The sequence below is a fragment of the Anser anser genome (assembly GCF_964211835.1).
Source record: "Anser anser genome assembly, chromosome: 9".
In the NCBI taxonomy this organism is placed as follows: Eukaryota; Metazoa; Chordata; class Aves; order Anseriformes; family Anatidae; genus Anser; species Anser anser.
The window spans coordinates 12,524,311-12,545,214 of record NC_139729.1 but is presented as its reverse complement, the minus strand read 5'-3'; the positions used below and the strand labels follow the sequence as shown (position 1 = coordinate 12,545,214).

The 20,904-nt window shown below is 56.5% G+C and overlaps 2 protein-coding genes and 2 long non-coding RNA genes across 7 annotated transcripts in view; 1 reads left to right on the top strand and 3 right to left on the bottom strand.

The window, feature by feature from the left end:
• Positions 1-2,413, bottom strand: part of EPHB1 (EPH receptor B1) — a 51,951-nt gene extending 49,538 nt beyond the window's left edge. For all 3 annotated transcript variants that reach the window (XR_014587996.1, XR_014587997.1, XM_083848201.1), the window contains exon 1: positions 2,215-2,413. Coding sequence is in view for 1 of the 3 variants with exons in the window: in XM_083848201.1 (XP_083704327.1) it covers positions 2,215-2,272 (58 nt within the window). In the remaining 2 variants the exon portion in view is untranslated. The remainder of the gene's footprint in view (positions 1-2,214) is intronic.
• A 308-nt stretch (positions 2,414-2,721) lies between these two features.
• KY (kyphoscoliosis peptidase) overlaps positions 2,722-20,904 on the top strand; it is a 30,675-nt gene continuing 12,492 nt past the window's right edge. The window contains exons 1-10 of one of the 2 annotated variants that reach the window (XM_083848802.1): positions 2,722-3,844; positions 7,809-7,858; positions 9,022-9,075; positions 15,477-15,539; positions 16,274-16,336; positions 18,163-18,237; positions 18,410-18,451; positions 18,989-19,039; positions 20,245-20,327; positions 20,600-20,708. In XM_083848802.1, coding sequence (XP_083704928.1) covers positions 3,630-3,844; positions 7,809-7,858; positions 9,022-9,075; positions 15,477-15,539; positions 16,274-16,336; positions 18,163-18,237; positions 18,410-18,451; positions 18,989-19,039; positions 20,245-20,327; positions 20,600-20,708 — 805 coding nt within the window. In that variant the 5' untranslated portion in view covers positions 2,722-3,629. Of the gene's footprint in view, positions 3,845-7,808; positions 7,859-9,021; positions 9,076-9,648; positions 14,776-15,476; positions 15,540-16,273; positions 16,337-18,162; positions 18,238-18,409; positions 18,452-18,988; positions 19,040-20,244; positions 20,328-20,599; positions 20,709-20,904 lie in introns of those variants that run through there. The other variant, XM_083848803.1, reaches the window with a different exon arrangement.
• Positions 7,812-9,592, bottom strand: LOC310904314. The gene is made up of 3 exons (XR_014588207.1): positions 9,390-9,592; positions 8,707-8,933; positions 7,812-8,011 (listed from the first exon to the last, which is right to left on the bottom strand). It is a non-coding gene; the product is annotated as an uncharacterized lncRNA (long non-coding RNA).
• LOC310904313 lies at positions 19,841-20,628 on the bottom strand. Its single transcript, XR_014588206.1, has 2 exons — positions 20,506-20,628; positions 19,841-20,400 (listed from the first exon to the last, which is right to left on the bottom strand). It is a non-coding gene; the product is annotated as an uncharacterized lncRNA (long non-coding RNA).

Here is a 20,904-nt window from a genome sequence, read left to right as displayed (position 1 = left end):
CATCAGCCCCGCCGCACAGGCTCTGGGTTTCCAGCGCCGCAGCCCAGAACGTGCCACTCCACACCGCAGCAAACATCCCAGCTTAACGTTTTCCTTGTGCAAGTATTCATGCGTGTAAAGCTCGATGGCTTGAATATTTGCAGAAAGCAAGCAAGGTTAAATTGAAGTGTGCTTTCAAATCCTAATGAATACTTGGGGAAAACATTCCCCCACCCCAACTATTTACTCAGCCTCGCCGCGCTGTTAAGTGACCACTCTGCCGCTGCATGTGTTTAGAGAGGACGGAGCGCTGCAGCATCCTCCTGAGGGCACCCCAAGAGTCCGCAGCTCCTGAGTTCAGCTGGGTACCAACTGCAGCGCGGGCAGAAACAGCGTAGCCCAGACCCCACATCCTCCGCACCTGCCCTTCTACAGCTCCTCCGTGGCCTTTCTTTGCACGAGCTGCTCCAAGAGCATCTTCAGCAGCACAGAAATACCAGTGACGGCAGCCCAGCTCACAGGCTTCCCCCTCCAGCGCTGCTTTTCTGATCTTTCCATCACTACCGGCGCTTGTTTTCACCTCTAACAGGCCACCAGAGCACTGTAAGTTATTCAACTTTCAGCAGGCTGCGCTGCATTCAGGGAAATTGAAATTCAAAGCCTTAATTAAGGCAAGAAAAAAAAAAAAAAGACCTGCATCTTAAGGAAGAAAAGCAAGACGAAATTCAGCCGCAGGAGCAGTGCCAGCGAAATGGGTTTGCTGTGCGCCCGGAGCGTTTGGTGGGAAGTGACGGAGGGCCGCCGAAACTTTGTCCTCCCATCGCCTACATCCCCGAGTCTCGAAGCACGCGGGAAACAGGAAGGCAACCGAGACGAGGAATAATGAGTCAGTGATACCAGCAATTAGTCAAAAAAAGCAGCACAGGCATCTGCGGGCGAGGGCCCGTTTCCCATGACTTAACAAAACGCTCTCCCTCCAGGCTGATGAGATCTGGGCTCACTCGTCATGCCAGCACTCCAGTTCTTCCCCTTAGGTTTCCTTTTTCCAGATTGTGCAAAAAATAAATAAATAAAGGGACGGCTACGGGCTGGCACAGAAGACCAGGGCTTGCAACATCTCGAGACTTAGCTCTGGCTCTGCTCTGGGCACAGCAGCAGGAACAGCCCCTGTAGAGGTGGCTCTCGCCCTGCTCACCGCGGCAGCGTTAGGTGGAAGCAGGGGAAGCCCGACTGACGCGAGCACCAGATGTGCATGCCCCGAGCCAAGGAGGGGAGGATGCCCACGGGGCTCACAGGCTGCAGGAACCAGCTCTGGGACATCACCCCGGCACCAAACCCTCGTCCCCGGTCCTCTCCGGGCAGGCAGGCAGGCAGCAGATAAGCGCACGGAGCAGCCGAAGTAGAGCTACGCCAGCTCTCCGGGCTCGCTCCGTGCACAAGGAAGCCGACGGGCAGGCGAGCAGGTAGGCAGACGAAGCAGGGCCGGCTCTGTCTCTCGGCTGACCCGCCGACACCCCAAAACTCCTGCAGCCGCAGAGTTACGAGGCGTGCCGCCAGCCTGCCGCGCTCCGGGCGATCGCAGCGGGTTCAGCTGACGCCCAGCACGCCCGGCGCTCCCCGAGCGATCGCGGGGCACGGAGAGGCAGAGCGCTGGCTCCTGGCACCGCTTCGCTCCCGGGAGCATCCGAAACGCGAAGCGGGAGCACCCGAAAGGCGAAGGGCGAGCAGCCGGGCGCCCGGCGGAACGCGGCCGGCGGAGCCACGCGTGGCAAAGCGCTGCCACGCGGCGAGGGTGCTCGGGCACAGGCGGGCGAGCCGGGGGCCGCCAGCCCGCGAGCCGCACGGAGAGCAAGCTGCTGGCAGCGCCGGGGGCACGTCCCGGGGCCGGGTAACGAGGCTCGGGAGGCAGGGACCGAGCGCGGCCGCCCTGCCGCTGCCGGGCTGCGCTCCGCGGGACCCGCGGCGCTCCTCAACAGGTTGCGGGGGGCACGGCGGGCGGCTCGTCCCCCCCCGGGACGGCCACAAGCCGGGGGGGGGCTTTCTCAGGGCTTTTTTTTTTTTCCCCGCACCGAGCACGGCGACGGCGGAGAGGGGGCTCAGCGCCGAGCATCCCGGCGGCTGCTCCCTGATTACTGGGGGAAACGGGGCACCGGAGCTTCCCCGCCACCCCCCCCGGCCGGCAGCGGGACAGCGGCCGCCCCGACCCCCGTCCCCCCGCGTCGCCCCCAGCCTCACCTTCCACGGCGGCCGCGGCGGCGGCCAGGCAGAGCAGCGCCACCAGACCCGCAGCCATCGCCCCCCCGGGCCGGCGTCCCCCGCCGCTCCGCCTCGGCCTTCCGCGGGCACCGCGCGGGGCTCCGCAGGCGTCGGGCGCCGCCGGCGGCGGGCGGGCATGGGCGGCGGGAGGCAGCCGGGCCGAGCCGAGCCGAGCCGGGCCGCGCCGGTCCGGGCCGGGCCGGGCCGCGCCGAGCCGAGCCGCGGGACCGCGCCGCCCGCCCGGCTCACATCGCAGCCGCGAGTGGGACGCGCGGCCACGCCGCCGCCGCACGCCCCCGCCGCCCGCCCGCCGGCCCCGCCCCCGCCGCCCGCCCGCCAATCGCCGCGCCCCGCCCGCCGCCCGCCGGCCACGCCCCCTCCGCGGCCGTCCGAAGGCCGAGGGCGCCCCCCGGCGGTCGGAGGCGGGGCCGCGGGCGGGGAGGGAGTGACGGCGGCGCTGCGTCACCGAGGGGGGGTGGCGTCACGAGAGGGGCGTGACGTCACGAGAGTGGCGTGACGTCACGAGAGGGGCGTGACGTCACTTGGGTGTGACGTCACTTTCGGGGAGCGTGCGGTACTGGAGGCGGCCCCAACCCACGCCGGGCCAGGCGGGCGTACAGAGTGCGGGGGGAGGAGGTGGGAGAGGGTGCGAGGCATGGGGGCGCCTGGGGGAGCGTGGAGGGGAGCGGGGACACGGGGAGACACCGGGAGGTGCGGGGGAGTCACGGGGAGACACGGGGAGCCGTGGGGAAGCCGTGGGGGAGACACGGGACAGCCACGGGGAGCCACGGGGAAGTTACGGGGGAGACGTGAGATAGCCATAGGGAGCCATGAGGAAGCCCTGGGGAAGACCCGAGGTAGCCCTGGGGAAGCCCTGAGGAGCCGTGCCTTCTCCTTCCCGGCTGCCCGGCAGCTCCGTGGGGTGGGGCCCCAGCTCCCTTCCCGGTAAGTCCCGTGGTTTCCCCGTTCTGGAGTTCGTCTCTGGGCACCGACCAGGACAGACGGAGCCCTGGGCAGCTGGGCGCATCGCCGGGCTCACGCCGGGGGCTGTGCACCATGCCCCTGCCCACCTGCCAAGCAGGCACGAGGCCGGCTGGTGTGTCTTCCCCAGGCAAGAGCTGGTGGCATTCAAAGAGAGCACAAACAGCAGAATCCTGGCTGGTTCTGAGCCAAGCCTGGCGAGCTGAGAGCCCGAGGGCATTAAAGCCAGGCACAGCCCAGGTATGTGACCGTCCCCTCCCTGCAGATAGTGGGTGCCACCGCCCTGCGGCACCGCTGCCCCGTCCCGCACCCTGGTCGTGCACCTCGGCATTTCCTGGTGCGGCCACACGCATCCTCAGCGCCTGCGGCAGCAGAAGGAAAAAAAAAAAAAAAAAAAAAAACCACCTTGCCCCATGCGTTGGTACCACGCCTGGCCAGGTAAGCCAACCTTCCCCGCAAAGGCACGGTCACTTGGGTTCACGGTGCAAAGATCAGCCCGGTGTCAGTGCGTGCTGCTCCTGCTTCCTCCTGCGGCCATACGCTGTCCCGTTCCGCACGCAGCAAGGTCTCCTTCGCACCCAACCTGCATGGGGAACATCAGGAGCTTCTGCTCCACCTGGGCAAGGAGGTAACGGCGAGCGGGGTGGGCACGGCGGGCTGCCAAAAAAATCCCCGTTTTGAAGAGCTTTTCCCCTTTGCCACTCTGGGTGTTGTCTGAATGCCAGTTTAGCAGCTTCAGGGCAGGACAGCGGTCTTGGTTTGCTGTCAGCAACAAACTCACTCAGGTCAGAAAAGCACTCCGCACCTGAGGCAGAGTACTTTTTCCCAAAGCATTAATTGGCGGCACCAGCGCCGTCTAATTTGTTACTGGTGGCAGATTTCTGCGTGGCTTCATTTCCTTAAAAGCACGGGAATTAATCAGGTGCTAACGGCAGCACAGGGCTCGCACCATGCGGGCAGGCACCCCATGAGCAGGAGCCGGTGCTCCCTGCAGCCCCGCAGCCCCGCGGATTAATGGACGGGTTTGCACCGCTGAGCGCCTGCCCCTCTGCATGCAGGTGCAGGAAACAAATTCGCCTTGTTTGAGCAATGTATGGCAGCATCGAATCGTTTGCCTGCGTTACTAAGTAACTGAGTTGTTGAGCATTGCCTTTCCCGACTAATTGATGCCCTCGGTGATTGCTGCCGGGGAGGAAGCACGGCGGGCAGCGAGGCGACCCCGTGCACCGCAGCCCTCCGGGGGCAGGTCGGCCACAACAACATGCCCAGGGGTTTGCTCCATCCAACAGCAGGCGCTGGCATGGGGCCGGCCTTTCACAGTATCCCCCCAGTAATTATTTCCTGGGGAGTTTCAAAATATGTATATTTTATCCATATGCATTTCGTATATGTGCGTATCACATTTGGGGCTGGGAAGGGGGGAGAGGGGCAGGCTCAGGAAATCAAGGGATGGGGGAAACGCAGCTCTGAGCCCAGCCCCAAGGTCCCGGACAAGCCTCTTTACCCTGCAGGACACGGGCAGCGGCTCGAGGGGCTTCTCTGGGGTGTGGGAAATTCTCCAGTTTTGTACTTTGTAATGGGTCCTGTACAGAAGGCCGTGACCACAGGTCATTTTCTGTCATCAAGCCTCTGCTGAAGCAGGTTAGAAACAACTTGAGCCTCCAAGCCACCGCTGATAACAACTGGCAGTGAATTTCCAGACTCGGGGCTTGCAGCATTAACATTTAAAAATCACGAGACCCCAAATACCATGACACCAAGTCTCGTGACCTTTAAGTCAAATGGGTTTAGGTTTCTTTTTCTTTGACTTTCGGTGTCCAAACCATAAAGGTGATGTATCCAAGCTCGCCTCGGTCCAAAAGCACTAGGAGCCCATTTCTCAACTAAAACCCAAGCTGGTGGCTCATTAACTGGTGCAGGGAGCAAGGGGAAGGGGATTGCTTCGCAAACGTGACCCCGCTCATTTTCACTTCGCCTCCTGGAGGGAAGGAAAATGATCAAGTGGGGACACGTGGAGATCAGCACAAGGTCACAGCCAGTCGAGGTGCCCAGGGCTTGGTGAGCCAGAGAGCATCCCTTTCAGCTATCACAACTTATTTTTAAGTGGTTCTTTTCAATGCTGATGTGTTGCAGCAACCTTGGGCTTTAAGTCTGTTTGTGAAAGCCTTTGAATCTCGGCTGGAATTAACGTCAGCTTAGGCTGGCCAGAGCCAGCACTGAGCAGGTCCCCAAAGTTTGTCCGGGCAGCCTCACAAAGGAAAGCTCTCGGCAGAGCTAGGAACAGCCTTACACTTTTCATAAGTTAAAAGAAACAAGAGGACTAAAGCTCAAAGACAGAACATTAGAAAATTTCCTAACAGACAGCCCCAAGCCCAGCCGCGTGCTGCACTGAGCCCCTCAGTGCACCGTACCCACACAGTCCCCATTCCATCCTTTTGCCAAGTTTCCACCTTTGATAGCACGTTTTCCTGAAAAAAAAATCAAAACCGATTTGAGAGAAAACCTTGCATCAGCCTGCATTAATTTGCTCGGCTGAAATCAAACTGTGGAGTCAGGTATTTGATGACTAAGGCACAGCACCGAATGAAAGCCCTTTCCTGCCTTTTTTCTGCATCGCCAAGGTGTGCGTTTTAGATAAAAGTCACGTTTCTGACCGAAGCGTTGGCTGCCCGACCCCCTGCCTCGCCCTCCCTACGCTTCCCACAGCGCAGGGCTGGGCACAGGGCCGGGGCAGACAGGAGAGGGACGGGGCACCGGGAGCTTCATCCTCAGCAACCCGCTCGGCCATCCCGCCCCGGCACAGCTGAGCGAAACCCAACCGTCCCGCCCGCTCTATTTGTACACGCAGATAAATATACATAAGGCAGAGCTGAAAAGACAGAGTCAGCGCCTCTCCGAAGCCCTTCGGATCCTGTTACCGCCAGATGCCCAGCACTCTGCGGCACGCACGCTCTTTGCAACAGCCATCAGCCTGGCACGGCGCGGAGCAGATGGTCATGATGACTTGGCCGGGGGATGCTGTCAGCCCCCAGCTCCTCGCCTCACATGATTTTGCCGTGCCACCTGGGCAGGGCACCACGCCACGGGGGCGAAGGCAGCGCTCCCTGCCTCGCAGCAGGGTCCTGAGCAGGTCACCAGCCTGCCCTGGGCACCGCCGGCGGATCACGGTGCCCCTGTCTGCCACGCGTGGGGGTGATCCCTCTTCAGCACAGGCACCGGGCTGGGGGACGTGGGCAGTCACCACCAGGGAGAGCAAAGCTGAAGGCAGAGGGACCAGAGCCACCAGCAGGACCTCGTGCAAACAGCCCGAAGCCTCGTTATCACCAAATAATTACCTGTTCTTCTGGTGGTTGCTGATGCAGCCTCATTTTGCCCTGCTGCCCACAGGTCCCGGGGAGCATCCATTGCTGCTGTTTGTCCCTAAACATGGGGGGGATGAGGCACAGGGGGCAGAAAAAGGCAGAGTGGAGCCAAGGGCAGCACATCTGTGCCCAGACAGTCCTCCTGCAGCTGGTGGGCACTGGGAAGGAGAATGACCCGTGGTCCCTGCAGGGCTGGGGTGGGAGAGCAGAGTCTTGCAAAGAGCCCCAGGGAAGAGACCAGCCATGGGCAGCCCAGTTACTGCAGCATTCATGCAAACAGCCATGAGCACGAGCAAGCACTAAGCACTCTTCTCGCAGCTTCAGAGGGGAGCCAGCGCACATCCATAAAGAGAAAGGCAGCGCAGCGGCTGGGTGAGCGGCCCCAACTTCCTGGCACTCGGGGAATCTTCCTAGATCACGTTACGTTCATGTGTCCTTGGCTCGTCTCTGTACAGTTGAAAAACACTGTAAGGGGAGCCAGCTAATTGAGACAGTTGGTCTTGCAGAGCAAAACCCAGGGAAACAATTCCTTCCCGTTACACTTGACTGCAGACCTGTTGCTTTCACCCAGCCGTCCCATTGCTGGCTGCTGCAGCAGCGCTGGGTGCTCACAGTGCGCAGCAGTGCTCATGGCACGACCTGCTCTGCGGTAGTACAGGGCATGAAGGGCCTCTGGTCCACAGCGGGGATGTTCCTAGGCACTGCCACGACACAAATAAATAACGATAATAATACTCGGGGGGGTCGCTAGCATGCCCTGTCATCTGAGCCAGCGCTGATGGAAAGAGCACGGAGCTGGCTGCCGAAGTGCTGCGAGCGATTTGAATCCACTGACATTTGGCCACCAATTGGGGCAGGCTAGCAGCGGCTTCGGAAGGGAGCGCAAAGCTTTCCTACAAGCCAGCGAGCCGTCGGCGTGCTGGCACGTGCACCCACGGCACCCCAGGGTGCTGGGGCAGATAAGCTCCAGACTCAGGGTGCTCAACACCCTTGGGTGCAGCCACCCGTACTGTGCCAGCTTCAGCAGCACTTATCAAAACCAATGCTTCTAGGGAAATGAAGATGCTTGAACAGGCACCGCTCCTCATTTCCGCAGCTGTACAGTGCCATGGGGTTGGGTCTGGTTGGGTCTTCCTTTCCTTGGGAACCCTAAGGCGGATAGGGACGCGGGCCAGGAGAGCAAGAGGTGCCCTCCTGGGCCGCAAGCTGACAGCTGTGTTGTCTTTGCAGGCTGTGCCGCTGCTGCTGGAATGAAGGGGAAGACAAACCCACCGACCTCAGTAAGTCGCCTGCGGGAGCTGCACTGGCAGGAGGTGGGGAGGTGCTGGCACGAAGCGTGAACCTCAGGCACAGCACCAGTGCACGTAGCACACTGCCATCCCTCTTCTGCTCCGGGGTGCTCGGGAAAAAGGAAATCACTTTGGCTGATCTCACTGAAGGGGAGAGGATAAACTCCAAAATAAATTGTACCAGGGAGCAATACGGGACTGGCCCAGCATTGCCTCCCCAGTCCTGTAGTTTCCAAGAAAATTACAGAAACAGTGTACTAATAAAGAGCATAAACAATGAAGAAGGGCTTTTGATTGGAACCAATGCCATGGTACCAAAAAGTGCTGCCACCTGCATGCAGTGCAACACTGCAATCTGAATTTGCTCTCCTCTTCACCTCTCGGAAAAGGTGTAAATACTTTATAGGATGCAACAAAATATTTCTGGGAAAAAAAAAAAAAAGACAACACTATCTTGCTGGCCAGCGCTCCTTTCCCACTGACTTTGGGTGTGCTGAGCCCAGGCTCGTCCACTCTCGCCCTTAAACACAAGGCATGCATTTGGTGGGAGCAGCGGGGGCAGGACAGGGCTTCAGCAGCACGGGCACCCTCCCACTGTTCTGGGCAAGGAGAAGCAGAGCTGAGCACAGCCCCGGGGGCCGCAGCCCTCCTGCTCAGGCTCTGCAGGAGCCCCAGAAGCAGAGCCCATCACGCGTCCCACGGAAAAGCTGCATGAGCAGCACCGTCCTTGCCACCATCTCAATGACACAAATAATGTGCAGCAGAGCTGGCGGGGGACAAATGGTAAATCTCCAGCTAAGAACAATGATAATGAAAGTACAGAAGTGAAAATTCATTACCTGAGTCCACTTGGGAGATGTCCTGAGGGACCCTCTCAGGCTTTCTGGGTTACTTTAACCCGCTGGGTCTGGCTCCAATACTTGCTTGATGCGCTGGCGTTGGCTGTGCTTTCTTCCTTTTTTTGCTCTTCTTTGTCACAAATCTGTCTGCTCCTCACAGCAAGGTGCTGTGCACCTCACCAGGCCCATCTCATCATGCTGATCAATGAATGCTCAGCATTCCCAAACTATGCAAGCAGAAGGAAAAACCTACTGTGATTTTGGACCAGCAGCTCCAGGAAATAGCCTAATAATATCTCCTCCTATTTCCAACAGCCCAGGTGGAGGTGAGACCAGCAACAGGACAACCCCAGCAGCCCAGTCCCACAGGTAAGCTCATTCCGTCCCGAACAGAAAAGTCTCCCCTGAGCACTTTTTGTCCCCCGGAGCACAGAGGACACACTTCAGCACTGCCAGTGCTGCTTAGGCTGCCCCAGCATCCTGCCAGCTCTCTGAAAAGTTAGAGATGCCCATCAGAGGCAGCCCATCAGGCCCATCTCCCACCACCTTTTGGAAGGGTGATGGGAACCAGGAGGGTTCCGCTTCCTCCTGGTGCTGGCAGAGCAACGTGCCAGTGCAGAAGCCTGCTGGCTTCGACCTAGGGGTCTGCCCAAGCATCTCTTCGGAGGCAGCAGCAAAGTTACCTTTTGGTTCTCAGCCACAATTTGAGTGTACATGTGGAGGGAAGTCCTGCCTCCCCTCGGGCACGTGCTTCCTGCCAGCTTTCTGTCATGCACTGAGGGGGGCATGAGGCCTCCTTTGCACCAGCCCTAGTCCTGGAGGACTCTTATGTAGGGAAATGAGGCCTGACCCACCCTAATTAACTTACCCGCCTCCTGTTGGCTTTGTGGCAGCTCATTCAGTCCTGACAAGCACTAGGCTCTTACCTCAGGGGCACTTGGGATCCTGTTTGGTAGGCGCAGTTCAGAGAAGGGCCCGCTGAAACACCGGGATGACTCCGAACGCAGGCGTCTCAGCACAGCCGCACTGCTCAGCCCCTGCTGCCGACACCGCTGGTGTCCCACCAGCAGCAGACATGCACAGACCATCTCAAACACAAGAGACAGTTTCCTTGGCAGTTTCCCTAAGTCACCAGTATACTGCTTCTGTTGCCACTGTTGTTATCGGATCATCCCATAGCTTATTCCAGGACTATGCTGTAGAGCACCCAGCTCTTTCCATGGTATCCTGGACTCTTGGGTTGGGAAGAATAAGCCCAATGAGAACTTTCATGATCTTGCCTCTGAATAACCATTTGGATCCTTTAGCTCTAGCTCCAGGTGACCACGACCAGGCAGCGTGCCCATCTGCAGACAGTGTTTCCGAGGAACCCAGTGTTCCCAGTGCCCAGCCCCACTCTTATGGTGTCTCAGGAAGGACAGTTTGGTCACTCCAGGCTCATTGTCACTCCAGGAGAGTCCATTACTACCACATCCACTTTCCCACGAGCATCAGTAATGAGTTGCATGTATTTTTTTCCAAATATGTTTTCCAGTTGTTTGCCATCTGGCAGAAATTGATAGAAAATACCAGGGTAATTGGGCAGAGGAGATAACTCATGTGTGCTACAGGTCAGCATGAAAAAGGAGGTTGTTCATCACTGCAGCAGAGAGATGTTGATAAAACACGAAAGATGATGCTTGGTCTAGCAAAGTACCTTCTGCATCTCCCAGGAAGTGACATGCTGCCTATTTAATTAGAAAGGTCAAGGCTCTCTCCTGAATAAACCAGAAATAGCCTTCTGGGGAAAAATAATAATAATAATAATAAACCTGCCTGGGTATTATGGAGGATATTAGGAAAAAATTAGCTGTAAAATCTCCACCAGACAAGAGCCACAGTTTCTGAGAAGGGGGTGTTGAGAAAACCATTCTGCTCAGGGGGAGAGTCCCCCTTCACGTTTAATGCTACTAATGTAAGCAGATATTCCGAGCTTTTTCCCCCTTTCTTCACCTATGTCTCTTAAAACATTTGTAACCGCATCGCCTATCTTGGGTGTACCTTGAGCCACATGTTAACCCAGCTTGTCCAGGGGCAATGTTAAACCAGTGGTTAGCAATAAAGCATGTGGCCCCACGGCATGGCTGATGCATAATTCAGGTTACCAGGACACCTTGAGGTGCAATCCCCAAATCCCAAATGGGGATTAAAGGACAGACTGCCTCAGAAAGGCTGAACGGGCCATTTCGGGAGCTGGTCCCATGGTGACTGGGAGGGGAAAAAAACCTCTGCAGGGACCAGCAGTGGCCAGGAGAGCTCGCTGGCCTCCACGTGATGTCAGAGGGATGGGGTCCATCACAGGTCCTCCGTCTGCCTTCAAAGGAGGAGTTGTTTGGAGATTTTAAGGGGATCAGTGCTTTAATGATGGTCCTCAGCCCAGCCAGGATCGCTCTGCCCCTGTAGAAAAGCCAGCAACAAAAAGCAAGCCGAGCAGCACGCTGAAGGTCAGCAGATCCATGCTCTGACACAAGGCAGCACAGCTCCCAGTGCTGCAAGACGTCCTGCCCACAGCCCTTCAGCAGCTCCGTGTGCCCTGCTCTTGCTCAGACCGAGCAGCATCCAGCTGCCGCAGCGTGAGGAGAGGGGAAGCCACCTGCAGGAGGGACCCAAAATGTCAAGGCTGGGGACAGCAAGGTGAGGGAACACAGCCACGCTTCCAGGTCTCTGCCACAGAACACAAATGTTGGTATTTTTTGCTTGTTTATAAAAGAAAGAAAAAAAAATAACAGCCTTAGGTTAGCTCATGTGCTGGTGCCTCTCTGTGCTGGGGACAAGGGCAGGGTGTCCATGCAGTGCCACATGTCCCACTGGAGGGAGATGGACCGTGCTGTGCCGTAGCAATAGCCTGGGACCAACCTGTCTTGGCTTTTATGGACCAGCAACGCCATCTGAGATGCCTCCTGCTACCAGAAGCACATGTTCTCTCACCTGTTCTCATACTGAGAAAGGAGGCAAGTAGACCCTAGGTCCAAAGCATCATCCCCGTGGTGTTTCTTCCTTGGGGGCTGTGGCACCCGCTTCACATCTGCGCACACCACCCAGCCTCATCATCCTGCTGTGACTTAACTTCATCCTGACCCCCCTCGACGGGACCCTCCCAGCCACTCGTTAGCCTCCTGTCTGCGTGGATAGCAGGAAACCGAGCACGGGGGTTTATAGTTCAGTGGAAAGTTCTGCTGCTGTCTTAAATCATAAAGCACAGCTGCTGACACAGCAGAAGCTGCAAAGCCAACAGAGCATTTGTGCAATCTGTGGTTTGGAGGCCGCCGGGAGGAGAATAAGCACAGCGTCTTGCAGCTCTGTTGGAGGGAGAAGGAAAGGACAGGCCAGAAGAGTAGATTAAAACTCATCAGAATGCCACTGTAATACCCGGTGCAACACGAACACAGCCTGGCGCTTCAAAGTTAGCCCACAATTGAGAGAAAATGGCAGCTGAGATTCAATGGCTGCAAATGCAAAGCAATGTGTGGGGAAAAACAAAAAACTAACAACAGACACCAAATATATATGCACACGCACGGACTAACGAGCTCTAAATGAGCTATTCTGAGCCGGGAGATGGATCTTGGGCATCTTTGTGGAGAGGGCTATGCAAACACCGCCTTGGTGGTGCCTTGCACACTTTGCTTTCTTCTCATGCCAGCCCCGGGCCTCTGCCAGAGGCCTCTGTGAGGGACCAGGCCCGACCTAGAGGCCCTTTGGGGCTGGCCCACCACAGTTGCCCTACCCCTGCCGGGGGGCCTCATGTCCCCAGGCTTCACATGGAGCTGGTGGCGGCCGAGGGGACGCAGTGCCTGGGGGCAGCCCGCTCCCAGGGGTGAGCAGGCCAAGCTCCTCCAGAGACCATGCCCCCAGCAGAAGGGCCACCCTCACGCTTCTTCTGGCCATGGTCATCTGCAGTGGCCTCTGTTAAGCTCAAATGAACATAAAAGACCCTCAAACATCTTCGGTCTTCCCACCGCCCCTTCTGCACAGCCGCCAGGCACGCCAGCCGCAAAACGCCTGTGGAAGAGTTAAAGCGCTTTCCTCAGCGAGGCAGCCTGCAATCTTCTTCTCCACCCAATGGGACTCAAATAACCTAATTCTTGTTCTACATTTGTATGGGCTCTCCTTCCCCCAGATCACCCCTGGAGAAATGACAGCTATGTGGTAAATACATGTAATCATGCCAGTCTGATAGCTTCTCTTGTTCTCTGGCCATTAATTCATCTCCCTGGGACTTAGGTGAACGTTTTGCATCCCGCAGCAAATTCAAAGAGCTGCCTTTATTTTAAAATCAACACAACAATAAAAGCCTTTCTCCTTTCCCTCCTCAAAATGCAAATTTTTAGCTTCAAAAATATCCTGGCACACAGACAGATGTTGCTGGCTGTGACCTTATCTCAGGCCAATGACAGATTTCCCATGCATGAGAAGTTGCAGGGCTTTAAAAACCTCCTGAATGCCGTGGTGCTGTGGCCGGGGCAGGTAACTGGCACCAAAGGACATGGTGGAGTGATAGGACTCGGTGGGGCAGGCTGGTGGTTGGGCTTGATCTTGAAGGTCTTTTCCAGCCTGAATGACTCTGTGATGCTATGAGCAGTGCCTGCTGCAAGCAAAGCCTGCACTTCGTGATAAAAACACTAACAGAAATCCCCCTTGGGATAAATGAGCAAAGAAAAATGCAAGAAAGCCCTCCAAGAAGAAACGCCTTCTTCCTGACGATCGTTATTTCTAGGAAAGCAGGAAATTTCTCCAAATTTTCTCCTCTCTCTGGACACACGTTTTGGCAGGGGCAGCCGTGGCAGTGATGGCAGAGCAGTGCTGGTGACTGTACTGGTGCCGGCCCAGGAGCACCCAAGTCACCATTAAAAGAAATAAATTATCATCACGACCGTGGACAAAACGCATCAGCTTCGCATCCAGCTCCAGTTGCAGCGTTCCCTTGGGGGCCTACTCCACTCCGGATCACGTTCATGGCATAACGCAAGAGGCCAGGGGACGGCGGGGAGGAAAGGGTGCTGAAGGCCAGGGCTGGAGCCAGGCGAGGGAGCGTTAAAGGCCAGCAGGCAGATGGCAAAGCGGCGAGCAGAAAGTCACCGCTGCCATAAATCTCGGGGAGCGGAGACGGGCAAGCCCCAGGTGGCTGGGCAAGCCTGCCCGGTGAGCCCAGCGGTGCCCAGGCTGCCCTGGGCCAGCGGCCACGCGCGGTGGGACAGGGGCCAGCGATAAAATTAGAAAAGCGTTTCCCTGCCAGCCCCTTCCGCAGGCTGCAGGAGCTGCTAACCCCTGCGGCACTGCCCCATTTTGTGGGCTGGGGGATCTGCTGGAAAAGCGGGATTTTTCTGCAAGCCGCTGGCTCCCACTTGGTGCGCCTGCAGCCAGCTGGTGGGGGCAGAGGGAGGGGGATTTGTTCAGATGTCCTCTTTGGCGCTGGGCAATTCCCCTCACTCCCTCTGCCTGGTGTGCCAGGCAGCCCTGCAGAGGCTGATCCCCCCCCTCCCTGAAATGGCTGCTCGTGCACCCCGTTTCCAGCAGCTCTCCCCCCGCTGCACCAAGCCGCAGCTTCGCGGCCGCAAGCCACCTCCCTGGACAGCACTCATTATTATTATTTCTGTCCCTAAGCATCCTTTAAGTTTCCACTGGGGGGACAGAATCAGAAGGGAAAGCCTTTTAAGGATTTCTGCCCGCTTGGGAAAGCGAATCCCCCCCAAGCCAAGAGAGCTGCGAGGGGGATTTGAGTGCAGGCAAGTGCTCAAAGCCGAAAGGGCAGAGCGAGGGGAGGGGGAGCCCAGGGCACGCTCTGAAACCAGAGCCCCCGTCCGAATCGCGGCTCCTTCCTCAGCCATAGGAAGCTCGCAGGGCTTGGCGTTGGCAGAGCACGGATGGTGACCGAGCGGGGCAGCTCGGCGTGGCGGCAGCTCGGCGGTGGCCCTGTCACGATGGGTACCATGGACCTAAAGGAAGGTCCCAGCGCTGTGGCGATCAACATGATGCTTATTGTCCGCCCCGAGCAGAAAGGGCAGAGGGACAGACAGACAGACAGCACAGGTAAAGCCCCAAGGGAGGGGAGGGCTGCAGGTGTGGTGCCAGCTGCTTTCTGGGACCAAGCAGCAGCTTGGGAGCAGGGCTTGGGCTTTTCCCCCTCCACCTCTCCCTCCTGTTTTAAGAGATGTGCTGCAAAATGCCCAAACTTCCCCTTTTTTTGCAGGAGAGCCCTTTGCTCCTGCACGCTTCTGGGCACTGGCACGTGCCACTGCGGCTGCACGAGGTGACGCGCGCGGGCCACCGCTGAGGACCACGCATGCACCTCGCCCTGCCCTGCAAACTGCCGAGCACAGGGGCAAAAACGTTGTGTGCGAAGGGTGTGCAGGCTTTGTCCCCACAGGTGGCTGCCCCGAGCCATTTATAGCTCCAGTCCGTGCCACTCTCCCTGGCCCAGCTCCTAGCCTTCAGGGGATCTTCCAAAAAGCTGAGAACATGCTCTGCAAATGCAAGGGGACCTTCCCTGCAGGAATAAAAGGAGGGAAAAAAAAAAAAAAAAAAAAAAGGAGTGTTTCTGCTCTGCTCAAATTCCTTAGGGAAAGGCTGGCTCCTCCAGATGGGCTGATGCCTGCTGGGTCTGGGTCTCCAGAGGGAAGGGAGCTGTAGGGACAGACCCAACCGCTGCGATCATCTGCTCATTTATTTGGGAAATAATGCCCAGCTGACACCCTGCTGTGCTAGCACAGCCTCATATTTATGTTTTACAGGTTTGCAGGATGATGGAAATGGAAACAACAGACCGCAACCATCACAGGGGAGAGACCTTAGTGGTAAGTTATCTCCTCACTCCACACATGGGAACACCCTGCTACCAAAAAACAGCGCACGGCACCCGTCCACAAGCTTGTAGTGCCCAGCTCTGCCTCAAGCAGCAACATGTTTGAAGCAAACCATCCCCTAACAGCCCCTTGGGGGGCTTCAGTGGGCACAGGGTCCTTGGGTCATGGAGGGGTCCCCTGCATGCTCTCCTAGGCCCCAGGGCCGGGACACGCGCTGGTGACACCAATGTTGGAAGAGCAGGCAGCGCTCTTGCTCCCCTGGCACCACAGAGGTTAACACATTCCTCCCGAATCAGCATCTCGATGGGCTCCTTTCCCCGGCACGGGACACAGGGGAGAGCTGTGGATGAGATGCTGAGCACTGAGCCACGCTCTCGCTCAGAGACCTCACCGCTTCCAGGCACCCCGCACCTCTCCACACCCCCAAGCACGCAGGCCTGTGGCACCCTGACATTTCGGCTGCGCCCGATGTAGCGAGTGAATCTGGGCAACCACCACATGGAAGGGCAGGTCAGCTCCAGCGCTTCCAGCCCGTGCCCTCCTCAAACCACCCCACCCGGGCACCAGCCTCCGGAGCAGGGCCACATCCCATCATTTCACCCTATGCCATCGTTTCACCCTGTGCCCCAAGCGAGCCACCTTCCTCATCCTTACTGCGCCGCCAAGCTGACATGGGGGCCTCCGCTCTCCTCGCGGCACTGAGATGTTCTTCTCCCTACGAACAGGCCAGCGAGCCTCCAAGGAGCCCTACAAGCAGAGGCAAGCCATTACTTCTTACACAAATGAAGGTAAGTGGCAGCCAAAGTATACGGGTTTTTCAGAACAGGGCTTCAGTGAGCTCCTGCTCAAGCTGGTTCGTAACAAACACACCAACAGGACACCCCAAACAAGCAGGAAACCAGGACATAGCATGGATCTAACCAACACCAGATATTTCAGTGCAGATGGAAGGGGGCAAGCAGCAGGACAGACAAACATCCTTATTTCTCCTGGCGGAACCATCTCAAGTTTCACGCGCTCCTCTGGCTCACAGCTAAAGTCTTCCCAGTTCCTTATGGAGGGTGTCTTAATTAGGAATAGCAGAAAACACCATAAAAACATCAGCAACCATTTCATCTCACTAGTTTTTAAGGAAACAGGTGCAGCGCTTTGAACATTTACTGTGGGATTACTTTTTATCATTTGTTAAACATTGTTTAAGCTTTCTGGGAGAAAGCATTCCTGTGTGCTAAATTTGTTTCTTGGAAAACAAAGAATTCTAATTTATGGGGGAAAATTGAGAAAGTGGAAATTGGCAAGAAAGACCACAAAAATCCACAGATATGAATAATATTGAGAAATAGCACCCTTGCAAAATATCAAAATCTAAGGAAATCATACTATTTGCAGAAAGGCATGCCTTTGAGAAACAACATCATTTCACCTTTAAATTAACTAACAAAACACGCCAACCAGCCCTCATCTTGTCCCCCTGGTACCTGCAAGCATCCCAGAATTGGAGCCAAGCTCTAGGATTTTAAAGGGTTGTATAGTTTTTACAGTCTTTCTTGCCTTCTGCTGTTGGGATTTAAGGACACCAAACTTTTCTGCAAAACCACAGGAGATAAAAGAAATCTTTTTAAAAAGTTAAATTCTGAGAAAAACTTATTCTTCAATGAGAGTGCAGATTCCTACCTAATTAGCTGCTCCCAAGAGCTGGGTTTTAGGGAAAAAAATCAAAAGCCACAAGGCTCTGGCTAGAGCTGCTGGGGGCAGCAGGTACAGCATGCTGGCAGCCCCAAAGTGCGTTCACACCTTGACCTTTCATCTCCGAAATAACCTCGTACTGCCTGGCCCAGCGAGCCCACCCGCGTGGGAACTCGGGTAGCTGAAACCTCCTAAAATGCTTGCCCCAAATGCAGCCTCTTTCAAAACGTTCACATAGCTCCTATAACACTTCCTGAATTTTTCCTTGTCTCTCTCTCTCATGGTCAGAGTGAAGCTTTAAGCAAAAGACCCCGAATTTCCAGGGAGGTTGTCTGGGAGCATCATGGCACGCAGAGCACGATGCTCTCAGCCAGCGCTGCCCATTGCAGGCAATGGCCTTTTCCAAAGGTTTTCATACCACAAACCAAGCCATTTCCATCGCTTTGAGCCTTTTTTCATTTTATTCTGAGAAAAATCAATGAGACATTGATTCTCTGTTTACTGTATCTCCATCAAGAACTACTTAATACAGCAATAAACCCCTTCTTTAAGCTGCCACATGATCCTCATTGAGGACCTCTGCTTTATTATCATCTGCTTCAACACCTGCTACACTATAACAGGCTTTCTTTTCTTTTTTTCTTTTTTTTTTGAGAACTATGAAATTTTTTGAGAACCATGTCAGAGGTGACTACAGGCTGCCTTACAGTATGGTTTATTCGTTCTGCCAGGAAACCAGAGCACTTCGGTACCTTCACAGATGGCAGAGGTGCCCCATCTGTTTTGCTAAGGTTGTGTCATTTCAGTGATGTTTGGGTGAATGTGACCAGGTTTGGCATGCCGACCCTTTGGCTCAATACTGCCCTCCTTCACATCCGCTCGCTGATTGTGTTCCCTTTCCGAGCACGTTTGTCATCATTTCTTCCAGGAACCCAGGTGACGGTGGAGGTCCATCCCAGGAACACCACCCCGCAGCTCTTCAAGAAGCTCTCCTTCAGGAAAGGTACGTTCCCAGCCAGGGAACCTGCCCTTGGCCGAGGGGACATCCCTCCCTTCATGGGCACCACACCGGCGGGGACCCCCAGGAGCTGCGGGCGATGCTGCAGCCCTGGAGCTGGGATGCTGATCACCACTGCCCCGCAGCGCTTTCACTAATTGTGCCCGCGTCGTTGCAGGTTCCCAGAGGCTGCCCAGCCTGAGAGGCCAGGACAACAAAGGTGAGGCTGCCCTACATCCGAGCTAGGAAAATTGCTCCCGGGAGGAGGGGACTCCCTCCTCCCCTGGTGGGGCTGGTGTCTCAAAGCTCTTGAGATGCCACCAGCCCCTGGGGTTGGGCGCTGGCCACACTGCCCAGTGGTGGCCGTACCCATGTGGGTGGGTGTGGTGATTTTGAGAAGCAGCTGCTGGTGACAGCAAAACCCTTCTCTTCCTGGGGTGGGGTTAACACAGCTGGCGATGAGCTGGGGCCATCAGAAACCCTCAGCAGCTGCCTGCAGAGGCACCATCTATGGCCAAGCCAGCGCAAGGGCCCCATGCGACATCCAGGCTTCCAGCTTGTCCATACCGCCGGCGCCTTGGCTGGGATGTGATGTTCCCAGCCCTGGGGCTGCAATGGGAGGCGTCCGACTGCCGGGGAACACAGCGTCTGCAGAGCCTGGGGATGGCCTGGGGACTCCCAGAATTCACCCTTTTCACTTTCTTCTTTTTCTCTTGCCAACAACTGCTCGCCTCATTTTCCTTCTCCAATTTTCCAGTTTTCGAAAGGACTGAAGCCCCGCAGCCACCAAGTGGGAAAGACCTGCATGGTAACTATTGTCTGCACCCAACCCGTGCCAGTGGGGTGCAGCCCCAGACAGGGAGCCCAATCTCTCCCCAAAACAGGCTTGCTCTGCTCCTGGAGGGCACAGAAGTGTGATCTGGTTTCTACCAACACGAGCATGTCCAGCTTCTCAGTCCCCCACAAGTCCTGGGTGGCTCCGGGACCACCCCACAGGCTGGATGGGGATGGTCTCACATCTTCGTGCACACAAAGGGGCACAATGCACACTGCCAAGCTGCCCAGCTAACAGCGTGAGCCTGCCTGAGTTATTCTGGACCCCACATCTGCGGGGAGCCTTTGCAGCTATAACCTGACAAAGATGAAAACCGATAACCAATTTTAAGAAAACATCCAGTTCCCAAAAGGCAAAAAGTAATTTTCAGAGTGGTGTAGACTAGGAACCGTTAAGCGTGTAAATCTGCTTTATCTCTCTTTAGGTCAGCCTAATAGCCCTTTTCAGGGAAAACGGAGATAAACAAACAGCCTGTTACAGGAGCAGAAGCGGCGTGCTTGCAGGCTGATTTTGGCAGGACAGCCAGCGTGGTGGCCCGCGTCCTGCTGGCAGGCAGCACCGTCCCCGGGGGCCGAGCAGGACCCAGCGCCCAGCCCCATAATCCCTCCCCGGGGCAGGGGTTTCCGAGAAGAGCAGGGCTCATGTTAGCAGAGCATCTTTGCAGGTCAGGAATAGCCCCTCTGCGAAGGGAGGGGAGATGGACGCCTCCCCGGGGGCTGGAGCTGGGGGGATGAGCCAGAGCCCAGTTTTGGGGAGCCGGGGGGGGGGGGAGTGCAGAAGGCACAGGTGTCAGAGTGAAGAAACCCAGCTCTTTGCTGGTTTTGTTTAGAAAGTCTTGCTTTGCTGAGGCTTGCACAGCACAGATTTTCCCTGATGTTTCTGCAGTGTTTTGTGCTCTCACGTCCAGCACCCAGGGATTTTCAGTGCTACCACGCAGCACCAAAAAGACACTGGGCACCTCCCGCCCTGCCCAAACTCCACTAGACCAGAGGCGATGAGCCCTGCCTGACATGCAGCTAGTGATGAGCCTCCACGGGTGCCCTCGTGTCCTCTGTCCCCAGGCACCAGTTCTGGCCAGCCTGCAGGACAGGCAGTGGCTCTGCCGTGGCCCCGGGGGCAGCCACAGCCCTCCCTCCCTCCCTCCCTTCCCCAGACAATACCCACTTGTTTCTTCCCAGCGTATCCATGGGACAAATCCTCTTTGAAATCCATGCCAGTAGATCTGCAGCAATTTGAGAAGCTGGATGCCTACGCATTAAAAGTAAGTCTCGCTTCTGCCTCCGTCCCTCTTCCCTGCATACACCAGCAGCAGACATCCCACTCTGGGAGGGAACCTGTGACCAAAAATACATCTTGCTTGAAACGTGGAATTACAGCTCTGTGTTTCTATTTTTAACAAAGCTCGAGCTAGAGCAGCATCCTGGCAGGTGGGGTCTCACCAGCTTTAGCAGGACGAGGGATGGGGAAGGCAGGGGTGTCCACCACAGCATTTCTTCACCCCAATCTCACCCCGCGCTTCCTCCTCCCAAACAGGTGAACGTCAGGAGCAGCATAGAGGAGCTTGTTCAAGCCCTGCTTAAACAAGCCCGGACCGACCTGGAGAAAGTCCGCGTCATATGGATGTGGATATGCCATCACATAGGTAGGTTGAGGTCTTCCATGGAGAAGGTAACGCTGCTGCTGTTGGTCCTGTTACGCTGCCGTTGCGATTCACTCTGTGTTTTGTGGGTGGTTTCACACAGACGGCGCAAAGGAACGCTTTCCGGATATATTTATCCAGAAATACCTTCAGAGGTTATCTCACCATCTCTGTTTCCACACTCCCCCTCCTTGCACTG